General features: G+C 37.3%; 1 protein-coding gene across 1 annotated transcript in view; it reads left to right on the top strand.

Annotated features, from left to right (window-relative positions):
- The window catches only part of LOC122815075, a 3014144-nt gene that overhangs the window by 1675214 nt on the left and 1317668 nt on the right, over window positions 1-21262 (top strand). The window contains exon 88 of the mRNA XM_044087319.1: window positions 12770-12805. Within this exon, the coding sequence (XP_043943254.1) occupies window positions 12770-12805 (36 nt within the window). The remainder of the gene's footprint in view (window positions 1-12769; window positions 12806-21262) is intronic.

Below are 21262 nucleotides of genomic sequence, written 5' to 3' on the forward strand. Positions count from 1 at the left end.
TCCAGTTTTTGACAACGTAGTGTGAGTACAGACTGACTTCATTTGATTGTTAAGGTTTGTAAATAGATAATACTTGCTTGTAGGAGGAACATAAGTCACGAGATGGAATATAACATTGAAGTAATGTTGAGGTTGCTTGTATGAATGAGGAGTTGTACAGTATTTTATGTGTTAAGATTAGTTGAATAAAAGTCAGCAGATGGGGTAGTTTGAGCCATTTTAAGGTTTTGAGACCAGAGCAGTGGTGAGAATTGTAGGGAAGACCAGTGGCAAATTTAGCTATTTTGTTATAACACTGACTAAGTTTTACTTTTAGTGAGGAGTTAATATTTGCTAGGATTGGTGATGCATATAGAAGGCATGGTAAAAAGTAAGTAGAGGAAAGTGTTACTTTTGTGGAGTTGGTGAAGAATTTTTTAACTCTATACAGCATGCTCAGTTTTTGGCTGGTCTTTTTATGTTGTTACTGATATTTAGGTCAAACTTGAGATTGTTGTCAATGGTCACACCTAACATCTTAGTCTATGTAATAGCATCTACTGAAATGTTGTTAAGAGAAGCAATTGTGAAGTTAGAGTAATTGGGGGAGGGAGTTTTTTGGGTAAGAATAGCAAGAGTTTTATTTTTGGGGGGATTTAGTAGGAGGAGTTTGCTGATCAGCCATGACTCAATAGAACTGAATGCATCTTGAGTCATGTTTTGAAGATGGGTAAGATTGGTTGAGGAGCAGATTAAGGTAGAGTTGTCAGCATATTGAATAAGGGTTGGTTGTTTGGAGGTGGTATGAAGATGATTAATAAAAATGTTGAAGAGGAGTGAACCCAGAACTGAACCTTGAGGTACCACAGTGCTAACTGGTAGACAGGGAGATAAACTTGAATTCCACCTAACTGATTGAAATCTGTTGGCGAGGTAACTGGTGAACCATTGAATGTTGTTTCTGTTAATCCAAGTAGGGATAAGCTGGGGCAAGAGTTTGGAGTGGGAGACTGAGTCAAAAGCTTTCGATAAATCTAAAATAGGGATGAGACTATGTTATCAGAGTAAAAAGCAACACGAACCAACTGCAAACTATGAAAAAACAACAAAATAAGCAAACTGACACAACCACAATCCAATTTATTGTTAGCGCTTTCGTATAGCAAATGCTTATACTTCTTCAGACATATTTTTACCCACGTTTCTCTGTTTAAATAGCATCACAAATTCTTCAATCAGCCCATTTAGGACTCATTATTCAATTAAAACAAATTCACTGTTGAATAACTTGTTAATATTTAAAGGTACACCTGGAAGATAAAATCATGCAACCTACTAAACATAAAATACACTGCTCAGCAAAAGGAGCATTGTGCAAGTGTCACTTACACAGTAATAACCATCTCCACGGTAACAAGGAAGCTTGAAACTTAAAATTTTGAAAACACGTGGAAAAAGTATTGGAATTACATTTGTAGCACTCTTCTTAATATTAAAAATTGAATCTCAAGAAACCACACCTTATATATTCTGACTTAATAGGTTCTCATCTGGCTAGTGACTGTAGTTTTAATAAACATTTGATTGAACATTTTTCATTCAGACCAGGATACGTATGTGCATCAGTCTGCAGTTGGCAAATAAGTTCCCACTCTTCTAATTTGAGATTCCAGGCCCCCCCCCCGACATTTCTGGGGACTTGGTCTACTATTGTAAATTGAAAAGAATGTGACTGAAAATCAATAATGTGTTTAGCCAAGGCATTGGTAATAGTATTTCTAGATATACAATATATATGTTCATATATTCGTTGATTAAAAGGGCGTTCTGTTTTGCCCAAATAAAAGGCCGAACATTGAAGACAGGTAGCTAGATATACTATGCCTTGGCTTTTTACAATTAAATCGGCCTTTTATAGTGTATTATCTACCTCTGATAGAAACATGTGTCCCTACATGAATATATTTAGAGTAGTGACAACATCCACATTTGTGCATCCCCCAGTTGGATGTGGGGTGCTTGCTATGGGTTTCAAACAAAGTTTGCAAATTTGCCCCTCTTTTATATGTCACCACGGGGCCAGTACCCAAACTTTCTATGGTGATTCAGTCCTCAACCATGAAATTCCAGTTGTTAACCAAAATTTTCCTCAGATTAAAGGCATCCATTGAGAATTGCGTCAGGAAACTAGTGACATAATTATTCCCTACTTCCCTACTAGTAGCTACATGTCTTACTTTGAGACAGGTAAAAGTGGGATTTCATCCATGTCACTGTACCCTTTGGACAAGAGAGGCTTAAAATGGCCAATTTCTCTTTTGTGGCTAACTTCTTTAATTAAACCATCTATAAGGGAACTTGGATAAGCATGTTTTACAAACATATTCCTAAGATTTTCACATTCTGTGAGAAAATCCTCTTTACTAGAGATCATTCTCGAAGCCCTAACTAGCTGCCCCTTGACTACAGCTCTTTTCGGATAGAAAGGGTGGCAACTTTCAAAATGCAAGAAGGAATTAGAATATGTAGGCTTCCTAAAAATGCATGTAGCATATCTATTGAAAGCTGTATCTTTCCAGAGCCATATGTCCAGAAAGCTAATTGCCTGTTCATCAAATTGGAAAGTGAACTCCAAAAAACTAGTGAATGCTGTCATGATCTCAACTAATCTTCGTGCATGTTCCTCATCCCCTTTTAGATGGAAGAACATATCATCTTGGTACCTCATGTACCAGACTACACTCTCCTTAAAGATGGAATGTTGGAAAAGGTGTGTTCTCTCCCAAAATGCCATGACAGCGTTAGCCACAAGGGGAGCCCATAGCAACCCCTGATTTTTGAAGAAAATATTCTTCCTTGAACATGAAAAATTGTTATTTAACACTACCTCTAACAATGCAATGACTAAATCAATATTTGCCCTTTCCATTTGTTTAAGTAAAAGAAAATCATGAACCCATTCGAGGCCTAAATCCTGGGGAATGACTGTGTATAGATCTTTAATATCTACAGTCAAGAAATTATAAGAAAGGTCAAATTCTAGTTTGTTAAGACCTTCCAAAAAAGCCCAGGAATCCCTACAAATTTGTGCCTCAGATTTTAGCAAAGGTTTGCGTCTAGAATCAACCCATTTGGCACAAGCGTAGGTAATAGATTGACGACCATCAATGACTGGGCGGAAAGGTGGATCCAGTAAGTTTTTATGTATTTTCAGGACTCCAAATATAACTGGAATTAGGGGGGCTGGCATGGTTAGATATTGGTATGTGTCAATGGAAATGGATGTGTCAATAAACAAGTCACTTAGAAAAATTTTAATACGTTGGTATGCCTGATTGAGTTTATTTATGGATACCTTTACGTAATTAGTGCTTGTTAACATGTTATCCATTTTACTATTGTAACATGTCTCGTCCATAAACACAATTCCCCCTCCCTTGTCCGGTTGCATGACCAGAATGTTTTGTGATTTTATGAAATCAGTGAATTCCCTCTGAGCTTTCGTGATGTTGCTGCAAAACTTGTCACAATTGTTTAAGTTGTTAAGTAACACTCTAATATGGATTTCACTGGCTTTCTCAAAAATTGCCAATGTTCCCTGTAATGGTGGGTTAAACACACTAGAAATGCGCTCATCAGAAACTATATTGTTATTAACTCCAAACATGATATTTAAGTTAAGTTTCCATGCATAAAATTTCAAATCACACAGTGTTCTAGCTATATTAGCTCTAGAACTGGGCACAAAGTTAAAACCTTTGTCTGAAGAAGTATAAGCATTTGCTATACGAAAGCGCTAACAATAAATTGGATTGTGGTCATGTCAGCTTGCCTATTTTGTAGTTTTTTTATGTTATCAGAGTCACAGGCTTTATTTACTGTATCAGTAAAGCACAGAAGAGCAGTGATAGTACTGTGAGCAGGTCTCAATCCATGTTGTGTATGGAAGAGAAGGTTATTGTCAAAAAGATGTTGAAGGAATTGTTTGTAGATGCATTTCTCTAGAATTTTGAATAGAGGAGAAAGGATGGCAATAGGCCTATAGTTGGATATGTCTGTGGATGTGCCACTTTTTTGGAGAGAAATGATAAAGCACTTTTTCGACAGGATGGGGACATGAGCTTCACTGATGGATCTATTAATAAGTATAGAAACTGGGTATGCTATGCAGTCAGTGGGTCTATATTATTAGCATAAAAGCTAATAGCAGTGAATACAAAATGTGCGACATGTAAAGAATGAAATACAGAAGCGTTGAACAGCATATTAAGCTCAAAACAGTACATCAAAATGTTTTAGTTGCCCTGACCAAAATTTCAATTGTGTATGATGCTTGTCTGCATGTCCGCCCTTACCAAACAAAAGGAGTCTTGAGCAGCAATATCACTTGCAAACTGTAGTTGACAGACATGCAGAGTATAGGACACAGGAATTTTTGTTTCAACGGAGATCGTCATAGGGAATATTTCCCTTTACTTCGATGTAGTGCAATCTCGGAGTTGGTATATTTAAGTAGTGGGGGGTGTGGGGGTTGCAGGGGGCACAACCCCCCTGCCTGGAGCAGTCAGGTACGTCATCATTTTTTTTTTCAGTTTTGTTACAGCACACTAGGAATGGGGTGTTGGCCAAACATAAATTTTCACTCCTTTGGATTTCCATGTATTGGCATTTTGCCATTGTGCGTGTTCTTTCTATATATGTTGATTCATTTGTATTCACTGTTATTAGCTTTCATGCTAATAATATAGACTCGGAGTCAGCAGCCATTCTTAGGTACTCATTAGGAAGATTATTAGCAGAGGGGGAGCATGGTTTGAGTTTTCTTAGAAAGGACTTGATAAAGGAAGTGGATTGTATGGAGAAAGAGAAGAGGCAGGTAATAGAAGTTTGAGATAAAGTAAAGGGTGATGCAGGGAAGCTGTTGGTAATGGAAGCTATTGTATTTATGGAATAAGAATTAAAATAAGATGCTATATCAGAGGAAGTACTGTTACTGGAATGTTTAGGGGAAGAATTATTTCAAAGATGTATGATTGTTTTTGATTCTGTACCAGAATGTCTTAGGAGAGGTTTTACGTTGATCTTGAGGCTTTGTGTAAAATTGTTTTTTGTGTAGGTTCACATGTTTCTTTACCAGGTTCTGCAGTGATGGCAGAAGATAAAGTATTTAAAGTATTAATGTTTGATGATGATTGTTTCACATTGACTGAGCAACCTCAGGTTGGTATGAAATGTTACATAAATTTTCCACCTTTTCTGACTTGAGTAAATTTATTTAAGACTGAATTATTTCCAGCCAATATAGCTGCCTTAGCACTGCAAAGAAATAATTGGCAACACTGAACTGACTGGTGTAAAAGGCTGCCATGGTATCCAATTATTGTTTGATATAAAGAGCTGGTTGATATGCCCAATGATTCATTAAAGGGCCTAGCAAGAGCCATACTGTGACATGGTGGGGCTGGTCTTGTGATCTACACAGATGGGGGCTAGTTTTTGAATTGTATGGCCATATAAATGCTGTCCTTGAGGTGTTTCCAGGGAGAGACTGCATAAGTAATTAGTATATGCCACCTGCATCAGAATACGTCATTGGCATTCAGCACAGCCATACATGGTGTGCCATATCTTCATGTAAAGGACTATGCAGTACCATGCTAAGGCAGTTACTGAATCAGGAAAAGGTACAGAGATAAGTCAAAGGAGGAGTACATATTGCGGTACCTTAATGCATCCTGGTCATGATCACAGTGAATCTACATCTGCTTTGGGAGTCTCTTTACCTTTCTGACCGTACTTGGCACAAATTAAGACTATCACGGTGGGCTAGGATTTCAACTTTTCTTTCTTCCAAAGGTTTATTATGTCCTCACGTACCTTCTAGTTCCAACTGCTTTCAAATGGCTCATAAAGATACAAAAGCTGTTAAAATATCTTGTGTGGGATGATAAAAGGAGTGGTGTACTGGGTAGCAGTTTAGCTTTACCTAAACATTTTGTCAGAGCATGACTAACATACCTGCACTGTATGGGTGAGGCATCCATTATTTATAATTCAATACATTCTTATGATGGTCCATCTCCATCATGGGATAGTACAGAGGTAAAATTATTATAGCATACTACACATGAAGTAATCAGATATTAAGACATGTCCTCTTCCTCCTCATATATCCATAACTGACACATTCTTCTTTTGGTGTTTAAAGGACTTTCCAGATTATGGAAAAGCTCCCCACACCTAGACTTATGTCATGAACAAGCCCCATTGTGGGGAAATTACAATCTATGAATAGATGCAAGGATGTTGTATTGGCAAGAATGGCATGACAAAGGACTGTCAAGGGTAGAACATTTGTAGGATCTTCAAAAATCTTGTAATCTACCCATTTATAAAATTTGGAGATAGTTACAAATATGTATGTATTCTTCCATTCCTAATGTGAAGCCATGGGCAATGTCAGGCTAAAAGGGAATGTCTGTGAAATGAGCTGATGCCAGGCTGAAAGAAGCAGAATATATTATTTTTTCTGTGTTTATTTCCCTGTTTCTGGCATGTTTATCTGCAATATGTGTTGTTATTGTAAAAAAGAAACAATTTTGTTTGTCCAGATGGCAAAGGACAGAGAGGTGGGCTGGTTTCCTTCACAGGATTTTACCTTCTAATATAGCAAACAAGGATAAAACAGCACTGGAATGTAATAGCTATTGGAACTTTTTAAGACCCAACTGGGACTCAGTTGAAGAAGAAACAGATGTGCAGGTGTTTAGGCAAACTGTTGCTGAAGGTGGTGTTGGGTGTGGCATAAGCGGGTTTATGACCTGTTCTCCTAGCAATGACAAGTTCATTGGACACTGGAACTGACTGATGACTTTTGCTACATAGTTGTGTGCTACTGTAGAGTTACAGCAGAAAAATGAAATATAGTCACTGACTTGCATGTGGAATTATCCTATTTGTGAAAGCTTATCTATTTTAAGGTACAGTATTTTTGTAGCATGCTTGTTATGGATCTCAGACATCTGGAGTTTCTTTTTTTTGTTGTTGTTGTTTTTTACATGCATCTTATCTATGTTTACTACATTTTCTTTCTTTAAATTTCAGTAGTGTGTCAACTTATGTATATTTTACTCAGTATTTGCACAGTTTTCTTTATTATTTAAGTAATATTTGTTTGCTTTTATGCTGTCTTGGCAGTTGAGAAGAGGGTAATTGTTATTTACAATGAATGGTACCAAACTTTGGGGCACACACCTTCAAGTCTGCTTTGGCTGACCACCAGTGAGAAATACTACCTGGTGAAATAAGAGCAAACAGGTAACAGGAAGCCACTGACACTCCTCTGGGTCATAGCAGCACTACCAGGACAAGAGAAACTATGTGAAGAACTGGAGAATTCTACCAGATTTCCATAGAAATTGTGTGTGTGTGTGTGTGTGTGTGTGTGTGTGTGTGTGTGTGTGTGTGTGTGTGTGTGTGTGTGTGTGTGTGTGTGTGAAAATAATACTTTATGTGAAGGGCAGTTACTGTGGATAGAGAAGTGTGACTTGTAAGTGAAAAGTGTGCAGTCTAACTTGAATGGGCAGGTTGGAGACCCTGAGTGAAACAGACTTGTGTACCCCTTCCTATCACTTCACCCTTTGCGAAGACAGTAGTGCCACCTCAGCCTTCACTCTGTGTGACTCTGGTGCCATTCATACCTCACATTTAGTGGATTTGTAAAAGAGAGCTCTTCACACTCCCTATCAGCCATGCCTATATTGCCAGAGGTACCATTAGCATGTATTGTTAAAGCTTTGTTGGAACAGGCAACCTGCCTGCCCCCATTATGACATCACATATATACTCTATGTTTTTTTTTAAAGGATATTAAAAACTTCATATCAGAGTTGTTGCAGTCACACATAGAAATATTTTCTGCAGGAGTGTTGTTTGAAATTTACTGCCCAAGTCAGACTTCTTAATGAACTGTTTTACTTCTACAGGCTGTAGATGCATCAGCTGAAGCTAGTTTCACATGGGTGCTGGACTCCTTAAAGGGTAGCAAAAACAGGATTATTTCAGTCATCGGTGTATCAGAGTTGCTTTGGAGTGAAGGGAGAGGATTATTTTAACATTTAGGGGTGTTGCTGGGTTGCTGCTGTCTGGCAAGCTACTAGAGAGCTGGCCTGAATGGTTACTGCTTTTGGATACTGTTACAGGCAAGTATTTGAATATTTGGATAATTTGAGGATTTTCTGGGTATTTCTCAGACACAAGGTGCTTGGCCATTATACCTCTCTATCTTAGTTGGACTATACATTGCATCAGAATAGCAAAGCCATTCATTGTTAATTATTGATTAGTCTATGTCCTTTGTTGAGGAACTATGCTAAGTTGTTGGAAGGCTGATATTAGAGATATTGTTTCACAAAGTCATGCTGGTTGATTGTTGGTACAACCCTGACAGTGTTTTTGTTCCATGCTGGATCCAAAGTCATGGTCTCAGGGTTGTAGTCCACTTTTCCTCTCTTTGCATATCAGGCTGCTATAGATGGCATTGTAGCCTGAGTTGTCTGACCCTATTTTTAAGTCACTGTCAGTTTTTGGGCCTACTGGCATCCTGTACATCATTTTGCCTGAAAGTATATAATTTTTCATTTGCACGACTCTTTTATGACATGTTTTATGCTCTGTTGCAATATGTTTATAGGGCTAAATCTATGCAGTTTATTTTCTTTCAGACTTTCAACTTACATGCTGATAAAGTTCTCTTTATACTTGTTGTTCGACTGTTGTATGGTTATTCTCCATTTTAGTTTATAGTTTGATCTGATTTCTTGTGGACAGTTTTAAAAATGGAGAAAAAAAACACTCAAATGCAAGATAAGCCTCACATTTATTTTTTACTGGTAAAATGGAACAAACTTCTAATATTCATTAAGTCTGCTGACTGTTTACTCGGTTTGAAACATTTACTTAATTAAGAAAACCTCCTTAAATTAATACTTGCGCTGTAGCTATCTTTACTCAGAATAGTTTTGAACAGGATATTTGGTATTTTGCCTTCTTACCTTCATTACCATTCAATATTCTTCAAACATATTAACTGTCTCTCTGTATTTTCTTTATCAGTTGTATGTCTGAATAAATCAATGTTATTTTTATATAACTTGATTATTCACATTTATTTATCCATATTACCAGAAATATTATATCATATTAATAAACTTATCAGTTCTGATTTATGTGTTTTCTGGCCATTTTGACCTCAGAGCTACACAGACTCTTTTATGTTACTAATAAAGTGACTGTCTTCTGCCCATAAATTAATTCTACCTTTAAATATATTAAAACTTTGAGATTGCATGATATCTAATAGTAGGTGATTCTAAAATATGGTGACTGACTGAGAAATAAATTTGTATATTTTAAAACATTTGTTTAGACATATAAGGAAGTTAAAAAGATGCTTGCCTAGCAATTAACAGATTTCTCTGGCCTTATAGTCTTACTTGTACTTGCATACACAGTTTAATAAAATCCTTGAACCCAAACAGAATTTGCCATTTGCATGTCTATAAGACATGATAAACAAGTTTAGACTAGTTAGTCTTTCATATAACGGTGTTCATTACGATGCTGTTTTTTTTGTGAACTTCCTTTGAACCACTTCATGCATTTGAATCTTAGTATTGGCATGCACAAAATATCACATTATACTCAAGTAAGGAACACATAAAATACTTATATAAAATAAAAGAAGTATATTAATCTCTTGTTTTGACTGTGCAAAACAAGACCCATCATCTGTTGAACCTTGATCTTTACAGAGACAACTTGTTCCTGAAAGGTATGTTATTAATTATCTTAATGCATAGGTCTTTTATAGCATTAGCTTCACATGAAACAAAAAACATAACCTATACTAGGACATATTAAGATTGAACATCATGTTCCTTGCCAAGGCGACTATGGCCATGTCTTTTCTAGACATTAATGCTGTACTCTATTTATTTATTTATTCATTCAGTTGGTTACTGTTTGATGACCAGGTGAGTGAACTGGTCATATGACCCTGTTCACTTACAACCAGGTCTAATAGACCATAAAACAGCAAAAGACACGTAAAACATACAAAGATGTTCATCATATTGATTGCTGCTGATTAACCTTAGCAATGTGACTTGTATCCTGCCGAGCCAGATACCTTGAAATCTTTGATGGATTCCTGTTTCTGGATTCTGTAGGTAAGTGGTTAAAGGTAGCAGGTCCCAGTCTAAAGAAAGCTTGTTTGCATGTTGTCGTTTTTAATCTTGGTTGTGCAAGTGCAAGGGTGAGATACTTAACCTGTGAGCTTCTCATTTCATAAGTGCTATGCAGAATAGGATGTTTTTTTTTTTTAGAGGTGGGCAGTATCCTTGTTTAAGGATTTTGTAAATTAGCGTGCTTAAGAAAAAGTAGACTTATCTGTCAGTGAGAGCCATTTGGCATTTTTAAGCACAGTATACTGGTGAAGTATAGGGTCTGCCAGGAGGATACATTTATAGATTCTGTTTTCAACTGTTTTGATTTTGCTGGCATTGTAAGACTAAGAAAGGGAGTCCATAGTCAAGCTTAGGCATTAGTAATTTTTTAACAATAGCTAGGCAGGCTTTTAGGGAGAGAATGTGAGATTTGATAGCAGAGTTTCAGTTGCATTATTACAGTGTTTGTTATAAAGTTAGCATATGGTGTAAATGAGAGAGATGAGTCATGGATAATCCCTAGGTATTTTTTTTGAAAAGGACTGGGAATACCATTACCTTTATCATCAGTTATATGCATCAGAGAAAGGCTGAGTTGTTTCTTAGAAGAGAAGAAGATATTTACATTAGTTTTCTTGTGGTTGTTTAGTAGTCTGTTAGAATAAGTCCTACTGCACAACTCAGTGAAATCTTGCTGGAGTTTAGTTTGTAGTTCATATTGGTTATTACTGTAGAAGTAGGTTGCCTGCCTGCATAACTTAGGTTTGAGATTAGAGATCTCAGTAGATGGTCATTAGTTTGAGAGGTACTTACGTATTATCGCAACCGCATTTTGGACGTCACAGAATTCGTCATGTTGGTGCAAAACGATGTCTGGTAACCTAAGGAGGGGAGTGTAAACTCTTCACTACTATTGTGCCTGAGTGGTTTTGACACATGAAGAGGAATAACATGAAAATTCTTCTTTCTGGGGAGTGTCTCCTCCTGATCTATACATAGGAGTGGTGCTTCACAGTTGTTGTTAATTTTAGAAGTCATGAAAGTCAATATGTCCCCACAAGACAGCTGGCTCCTTTCAAACACCTTTAGGTGTACACTGTGTCATCAATGATCGTCAGTTTTGGGGGTTATGTGTGTGAATCACTCAGCAGTTATAGCACATGTTGCCAGTACTGTGACCGATTCAGATTAGCAGAACTGTCTGTGCGAAGCGGGGTAATGTCTGACACCACTGGCACAGGAGTTCTGATAGCAAGAAAGGGAGCAGTCAGTGAGGGATGGATCATTGTCCCATTACATAGTACTTGTTAGATGTGCTTGTGTTTTCGAGGAGTACTGGCCATGAACAGTTAGATGGTATGTCCCTGACTAACTTGCCTTTGCTGAGGTTGTGCTTAAGAATGCGAGAATTGTAATGCAGTGTAGCACTGTGCAGGTCACGGAAGAAATGAGACACCCCCCCCCCCCCCCCCGGATATGAAAAATTGACTGCTGTTTCTCTTTAGGCCTCATACCAAACTGTGACCGACTACTACCTTCTTGCTCATACACCCCTTTCAAGGTTAAGAAAAATGTTTTAGCAGAAACACTTACATTTCAACCACTTTGTAAATGTGGTTGCGATAATACGTACCGTAAGTATCATTTGAGATAAGGGATCTCAATTAAAAGGTCATTGATAAACAGCATTGATCCTAGAACAGAGCCTGCAGAACTCCTGTGTTTAGAAATGCCATAAAGGAAAGTGAGTTATCGTAATAAACCTGGAATTACCTATTCTGTAAATAGCTCTGAAACCAGTTAAACTGGCATGAAATGATTTAAGTGGATGCAGATGCCCTTAGCTGAAAGCTGGTTTTATATCTAAGCCTAAGACATAAGAAACCTGATATAACTTGCTTTGATATTTTTTAATCACCTGTATCAAGATCTGTTTTGCTGAGAAGCATCAGTTTGCTGCTGAAATATATTGATCACCATTCTTGGGAAGCTCTAATCCAGGCCATCTTATTATTATTTTTCTTAAGCAAAACCTACAGTGTTTCATGTACGTGAGATAATGTGTGAAGCTCCAAAGAGCTGCCTACTAAGTATTTTAAGCCTGATTGTTCATAATAGTTAAGTACTAACACATTGTGAGGTGTCTGGGAAAATCCAGGCTTAAATGCTTCAATTAATATGAACCCATTTTTCATTTAAGTGGAGCAGCAATACAGTGACAGCCCAGCAGGTAATTTCTTTGTCCCTCATTGGTGTTTCTTGGAAGCCAGATTTCTAATTATAAGGTAAACTGTAATAAAACAGAGGAAGTGTTCAATTGGGTGAAAGGAGTAGTCCTAAATGCCATTAAAGGAAGAAGCTGCAGACCAGAGAAGCACTCACTCATGAGTGGGATGTATTTAGGATCCTCACAAAAACAAATGCTTTCAAGTGATTATTTGAAGCTAAATGTTTTAGATGACATTTATTATCAAGTATATTCAATGCCCATTTTTATAAATTGTTTATCTTAAAGAGCTGTCAGTGAGATATTTGAAGGATTAAATGTTGTACTTAAATTTCAGGGAATAAAAGGAATACCTGGGGAAAAAGGAGAAAAGGTAAGTATCACTGTTTGCTCTTCTAAAGCTGAAGTCACAGGAACTGAAATGCATGCATGCTGAGGGATGTTTTAAACCTATAACTGCCTCTGTGTCAGAACAATCTTAAACAAAGCAACTTGAAGCGTCTGACTTATGTATAATATAATATAGAGAAAGAATATAGAGAATATATAAACATATATAGAAAATATAGAATATAGAGAATATATCAAAAGATAGAGCAATAAAACAATTATTGGAGAAACCTAAAACATTAACCATCATAGACCAAGGGGTGTTTTTAAATGTGTGAAATGTTCACAGTGCCCCTATTTGTATAGGACAATAAACAATTATTGGAGAAACCTAAAATTAACCATTGTAGACCCAGGGGTGTTTTTAAATGCGTGAGATGTTCACAGTGCCCCTATTTGTTGACAGCTAAGGAAGTTATGATTAATAATAAGGAATTTAAAGTGTCAGGGCACTTCAATTGTGATTCCAAGTGGGTGGTTTATGTGGCTTTTTGCCAAGAAGGCCCAGAATTTTATGTTGGGAAAACTATTAGAAAGTTTAGAGAAAGGCTATGTGAACATTTGGATGATATTAAAAAGAGTAAGAACACCAATGCCTTAGCCAGACATGTAATGATTTGCCCACAGTACAGGTTTAAATTTATAGTAATGGAACAAATTATAAAATTTAATAGGGGATATTTCACTGAAGAACATTTGAATAAGTGTGAATTAAAATGGCAACTTATTTTAGAGGCACAAACCCACCAGGGTTAAATGAGTTTTGTTCTATTAATTCAGTATTGAAATTAAGACATTTAGAAGTTTAATTTTTATATATGTATTTTACATATTTTATATAACATATATATATATATATTTGAGTGTATTTTTTTTTTAATTTATAACATCAATGTACTTTTATAGCATGAAGTGTTGTTCTTTAAAGTTGATTGGCAGTAAATTCGAGGGGTGGGATTTACTGAGTTAATTGATTAATTAGGTTTAGATTGCATATATAAAGGAAAGGCATTTGTTTGAAAGTTAGTTCTGATGAAGTCTAAGTAATGAAAGCACTTAACTCCTGTGTATTTTTATTAATAAAAGCAGTCGAGACAATTTGGTGGATTTATTCAGTTATTCTTGTTAACTTGTATCATTTACTTAACTTGATCACTATACTACAGTATTTACTGCGGTGGTGGTGCTGCGGTAGCATTGTCGCCTCACAATAAGATGTTGTCCTGTTCGATTCTCAGCTAGAGCGTCATCTGTGTGGAGACATGTGTGAATAGGCGTACCTTCATTGAAGGTTGTGCATCAGGGCCAGCAACTCAGCACGTAAAAATCTACTGCCAATCATTAGCGGACCGGAGTTCCACTGTGGCGACCCCTAACCGGGAAAAGCTGAAAGACACAGCAACTATACTATGTTATTTACTTCAGCTGTTCCAGAAACACAACCATCATCTCTCCAGAAATGACAATAGTACTATGAATTTTCATTTAAAATGCTCCCACTCTTTAGTAATATATGACATTTAGTAGGTGTAACATTTCAGACAAACTAATTTAAAAAGTATTTATATCACTCAGTTTACCATCCCAAGGAGACAAGACCACATTATAGATTTTAGAATAGCCAGACTGTAGCTATTGCTAGACCAGAACTTCCTCCATGGGTCAGACAGCATATGCCTAATCAAGCATTAAGCATGCATTTGTTGTTCCCCTCTTCAAACTATTTAACTTAAGCCTTGTTACAGGCTATGTCTCTGACTCCTGGCACACTTCTGTAGTAAAGCTTCTCTATAAGTTTAGACCCAACACTGACCCATGACACTAACGTGACTTATCTATAAATCCATGGAGCTCATCATCATCACTAGACTCATAAACCATGACACCAAAAACTGGATTAAGCTATAGGCCCACAGCACTTCAGTTTTGCAAAGAGCAGGCATTGCCTGCTGAATTTTGTCATTTTTTTTGATAAGGTCACTCAGCTAGTGAAAATGTTCACACCATCTACGCTTCCTACCTTGATCTAGACAAAGTATTTGACGCTATACCTCATGACAGAATTGTTTATAAGTTGATGACGTTACATAAATCCATACATGTTAAGATGGATAGCCAACTAACTTAAGTGCAAAACACACATTTTGTCTGAGAGGGTGACAGAGAACGAGAAAGATAAGGTGATCAGTGGTTCCCCCATAGATCTGTGCTGGGCCCACTCTTTGGCATCTGTTTTTCAAACCTCCAAACTAATAGCAGTGAAATCTGGATAACAAAATTTACTGATGACTGCAAGTTTGGGTGTGGTTGTTAAGTCCCCCTTGAATACATGTACCCTGCAAAACAAACTAACTAAAGTCAGATCCTGGTGCATCAACAAAAAAAAAAAAAAAGGCTCAAACTAAACACCAAGAAATTCAGCATCATCCCCTGTCTGACAGTCTGCATTTCAAATCAGTCATCAGGGATCTTAATGCATAGGTTGAGAGCTCCCTCACTTTTGACCATCATATGGCAACCAAAGCTAGGGAATCCTTCTATATCTCAACTAATTATTAAGGGTGCCTCCTGTAAAACTGAGGGAAAAAGAAGTTATTGTTCTTCTGCATTTTGCCCTTGTCAAACCTATTATTGAATACAATGCCCCCTTTGGCATGTATCTGACTAGACATATATAAAAACATAAAAAACACAAGGTTCCTAACAAAAAGAATTCCTGGTCTCAAAAGCCTTAGCTATCAGAAGAGACTGACATCTTTATCCTTGTACTTAGTGTTGTACAAACCTCTGGGAGAAAGGTTGTGACTAGCTTACCATTCAGTTTGTGATCCAATTATTCTCTGCCTACTTTTCCTCAGCAAGTCAAATTTTGCTACCAACACCATAACCAGAGAGGTAAGCATTCATCAAGAAACAAATAAAACTAGATGGTGAGATGGGTTCATCATCCAGTGCTCCCCACCCTCTGCTCTGGAATAAACTTCCCCAGCATGTCAAACAATTTCCCTTACAATTTTCATGGTCTATTCTTAAGGAAAAAATAATTTTTCAGTATTAATTTGAGCATTCATCATAACTTGCCACCTTTCTTCTAAAATGGTTCATTTCTAAAGTCTTTGCCCCACAACTGCTCTAGGGTCTGCAGCTCACTCTTGAACAAAAATTGCTATCTGAACTGTGTTCTGTATGTTTTCCCAAAATCTGAGCAAGGGATTTTCTGGATACTCTACTTTCTTTATACTGCTACAAAACACATTGGTTGACTGATTACACTAAATTCGCTGACTAGCATCTGGATGAAAAGGGTCCAGGAAGGACAAGATTGCTTACCAGGTTAGCAAATATAATTAAATTATTATAGGTATAATAATTTTTGTTGAATGACAATTTAACCTAAAGATAACGTACCCAATCAAAATGTTGAAAGTAAATTTCACTGATATAAAATTTAATCTAATACAAAATAACTGAAACATGATACACTCAAAAACATAAAGGGAAAACAATTTTTAAAAACCCCTTACTAAAATATATTAACTCCTCTGTCACTCATCTGTGAAGAAAAATGAAAACACCATATACAGCGAATTACTGCCAGAGTGCATATATGAATCACATCAGAAGTGATTATGCTAACACCGTTTGCCAAAGCAAATTAGTCACACTCACTATTAAAATTAAAACGAGAACAGATAAAACTACTTCTTACCATAATAACTGGTTAAAGTTAAGTGTTTTATTAAAAAACTATTGATTTAATATTTTTATATTATATATTTATTTACTAATTTTTTATTCCTTTTCTTTGAATGGAATTGAGAATTTGTTAGATTAATTGATGTAGACATTATTGTAAATAGTTGTTTTGTTTGCTGTTTTTTGGGTGATACACTGTTTTATTGGGTTTAGAAATTTAATAAAAACTTTCTAAAAAAAGAGAAGTGATTATACGTAGGTACTAAAATTCCCTGCTAAAGCTTATTCATATACTTTACATATTCTGATTTCTATGTTACAGAAATGTATGCAGCTATGGCATAGTGAGTAGAATTGAGTTTTAGTCAAACTGTTATTCAGTTAACTTGACATTCAACCATTTTTACTAGACTTTAGAATAAATTGTCATTCAACCAAATGATAGGAACCCAATTAAAGACGTATTAAAAGTACATTTCTATAGTTTTTCCAAGAGGCTTTCTTTCCAGAATATCTAAAATCTAGTTTTTAAAACACAGTTGGCATCAACTTAAAAAATGATTAACTAATTCATTATTTTTAACTTTATTGAAGTTACACACATGTTCTAAATTTGCAATGTGTTGAGGTCTTGTGGTCTTGCCCAAATAAAGATTAAACAAAATGTGGCAGTATAAAGCACCCATTTGTCTGCCATGCTCTGTAATGTTTTATCTACAATTAGGTGTACACCTATTTTTTATGCACTAACATGTATTTTGTGTAAACAAGGGAATTTCCCATTCTTATTGATGCCAGCTTTCAACTTATTAATTGTATGATTCTCTAAACCTTCATTCAAGTTACATTTTCTTTTAAAAGGCAAATACAGTTTTATTACTGGTATACTTGATATCCTTCCCAGTAGGTTGTAAAAGTGTCCAGTTATGAGTGTTAATGCACTTCTTTAAAGGCAGTGTGATGTATAATAAAAAGGAACCAACATCTCATTTACAGCACTGTCCATATTTATAACTGGATTTCTGCCCCTTCACCCGACCCTAGCTATGTCTCTGATGATACTTGTTCATATTTAACTGATATACTTACAAATCATTTATCTAGCACTATTGGAATAGCCACATTCTATATTTCTCATCTGAACTTGTCTTCAGATGTCTTCAGGTGTACTGTCTACTGGGTTTTAAAAGTATTTGAGGTCAAACTTGAGCACTGTATAACTCCATATGTGGTCTAAACTGTAACAACTACAGTTTAAAAGTTGAAAAAAAATGTTTAACTAAAATCTGAGCACTTTAGCTCTACTGCGGTGGTGGTGCTGCGGTAGCATTGTTCCCTCGCAGAAAGACGTTGTCCTGTTCAATTCACAGCTAAAGCGTCTTCTGTGTGGAGACATGCGTGAATGGGTGTACCTTCGTTGAAGGTTGTGCGTCAGAGCTGGCAACTCAGTACATAAAAATCTAATGCCAATCATTAGCGGACCGGAGTTCCGCTGTGGCGACCCCTAACTGGGAAAAGCCGAAAGATACAACAACAAACAGGATATAAACTGTAGCAACTGTTCCCTACAATTTTTAAAGATAATTCAATTTTGTGTTTATTTGTTTGTTTTTTAAGTAATACATGAGTGCCTAGTGCTCTGTGTAGGTAGGTTATTAACATTTGTAGCAAACAGTTTTCTATAGTTTATTAGAAGAAATGTATATTTCTAAGTAAAACATGATTGTCTAGCTCTCCATGCAGGCAAGGTATAAACTGCAGTAACTGTTTGCTACATTTGTAGCAAGCCGTTTACTACATTTATAAGGAGAAGAGGGATCAGGACAGAGCACAGAAACAGGGCCTGAATGGCTAGGCAGGCTAGAGGGGGAGAGTGCTGTGTACCTGGCTACCTGATTGGTGTGCCAGTAGAAAGAACATCCTTTTTATTTTTGCTCAAAAATGGAAGAGCTGAAAAATGCGGGGGGGGGGGTAGACATGTAATAAGCCAATTGCTAAAATGTAGCAATCATCTTAATAAAGTAAAGTGTTGAGGGGATGGGACACTGGTTCCTGATACTGGCACAAAGTCTTGGTTGAACAAGCTACACTTCTGGCTGTCAGAAAAGGCCTAGTCCTAAAAGTCTTCTCAAAAGCAAAAAATACTATATCAATGGGTACTGACAGTATACCTGCATGCATTTTAAATAGCATGAATTATGATTTAGCCACACCCCTAATAACACTGTTCATTCTTAGCCTTCATATAGGTTTTGTACCAAGCAAATGGACAGCAGCTACAGTCATTCCCTGTACTGAAATGGAAAGTAATAGAATGTTCTGGGGCTTACAAGCTGAAGTTCATACAAGAGATATCAGGAAATCCAAGTATATCGCTAAATGGAAAGACCAAAAGATTTCTAATCAACAAAATGAAAGACATTAAATCTTTCAACTATCCAAATAGATTAATGCAGCACTCTTTGTACTCCACAGCCTACCAGCTGCTCTGTCATGATTTACCTCTCAGATTTCAGGAGGGTCTAACACAGACAAAGCCATGGATAAGGGGAAGATGGTACACACCAACTACCTTGACCTAGCCAAAGTCTTTGACACTATTTCCTACTCTGGCATAATAGATAAACTCTCCCAGTTAGGCATCAACCCGTATGTTACCAGACGGGTAGCTAACTGGCTCACTGATAGACCCCACTCTGTCAAAGTAGGGGAAGCCACCTCTAGTAGTAGACCCATAATGAACGGTGTACCGCAAGGAATCGTCTTAAGGCCCCTACTGTTTGGGATATACTTTTCTGAGGTGCAAGCCAAAACCAGTGATCTCTGGCTGACCAAGTTTGCAGATGACTGCAAGCTAGGTGCTGTCTTAAATTCTCCTAGTGATGTGAACATCCCCCAAGAGGGACTTGCCCAAACTAATGACTGGTGCTATAAGCATGGCCTCAAACTGAATGCCAAGAAATGCATCATTATTACCTTTGAGGAAAATGTCATCCCCACTAATTATCACATTACTAACAATGAACTAAGCATGCAGTCAGTTGGGAGGGAGTTGATAGCAACCTGACTTTTGTCCACCACATTGCCTCTGTTGTATGGAAGGCTTTCTCCATGGCCCACCTCATAAATAAGAGTATTTCATCCAGGAACAAGGAGGTCATAACATCCCTGTACTCCCCCCTTATTAGACCCATTATTGAGTACAATGCCTCCTTCGGCATATACATTGCCAAGCACATGCAGCGGTTGGAGAGACCACAGAGGTTCCTGACCAGGAAAATCCAGGGTCTCAAACACCTATCCTATACAGACAGGCTAAAAGCCCTGTCCCTCTACTCAGTCTCAAACAGACAGCTCAGAGGTGACCTGTGTCTGGCATACAAGGCCATTTCAGACCCAGCCTTGATGGATTTGCTGCATATTTGTAAGACAAACTCCACTCATGCAACCTGCATGCAAGACCTTAACCTGGTCTGTGACATTAATAGAACATGTTGGTGGGATAGATTTGTGTTTCAAAGACTCCCCATTTGTGGAATAGACTCCCTCTCCATGTCAAGCAGAGTACCTCTCTAGCCACCTTTAAGAGGAAACTGGGCGACTGGATAGGAAACAGAAGATATACCCCTGAGATCCCACCTGTGTCCCCATTGGACAGGGGAAACAGGTTCTGACTTTGAGGGAACATGGGCAAAACTCTTGGCTAGGCTTATAGGGGCTTCCGAGCTATTAGCCTAGTATCATCCTATGAACCTATGAGCCTATGCCTAGTGAACCTGGCAGATATCTTTAGGAAGGTCACCAAGGCAATTGGTGAGGGCAAAATAGTGCGTATTACCTACCTTGGCTTAAATAAGGTATTTGATACAATACCCTAGACAGGCATTGTGAACAAACTCATGGAATTAGGCATAAACCCCTGTGTAAATCACTGGACAGCCAGCTGGTTCACAGACAGGACCAAGACTGTTAGGATTGGAGAGACCACCTCAACAAAGAGATTGGTCACCAGTGGAGTTCCACAGGGGTCTGTGTTGGTTCTGCTTCTCTTTGGCATCTATTTTTTTGAAGTCAAGGCTAATGTTAAGGGCCTCTGACATATCAAGTTTTCAGATGGTTGCAAGCTAGGCGCAATAATAGAAACCCCCCAAGATACTAATATCTTTTTAGGAGGGTCTAATACAGACAAATGACTAGTGTCAAAGTCACAGCTTACAACTCAGTGACAAGAAATGCTTACTAGTACCTTTTGGGAAGTCAGCTACCCAGGAAAAGGAAAACTACCTCATTGATAAAACACCCCTTAAAGTAGACGCAGTAGTCAGGGATTTGGGGACTCACATAGATAGTAACCTGGCTTTTGACAAATAAATGTCCAAAGTTGTAATAATATCATTCTATGTCACTCAGCTTATAAGTAAGGACATGGCTTCTTGGGCCAGGGAAGTCATTGAGCCACTACACTCAGCCATCCTCAAACTCATCACTGAGTATAATTACCCTTCTGTATGTACCTGACCAGGTGCATGCAACAAGTGGAACAGCCACAGAGGTTCCTCACAAAAAGAATGCAAGACATAAACATGATGTCCAATGCAAAGTACCTCAAAGTGCTATATTTACACTCTCCTCCTTACAGATTGCTGAGGGGTGATTTATGCCTTGGCATACATGCTATCCTTGGATCCTGCTCTGATGAACCTTTTATATATCTGCAAAATGAGCAGCACCAGAATTATTAGAT

Source organism: Protopterus annectens, chromosome 11.part0, assembly GCF_019279795.1.
Source record: "Protopterus annectens isolate FY-2018-M chromosome 11.part0, PAN1.0, whole genome shotgun sequence".
Taxonomy (NCBI): Eukaryota; Metazoa; Chordata; order Ceratodontiformes; family Protopteridae; genus Protopterus; species Protopterus annectens.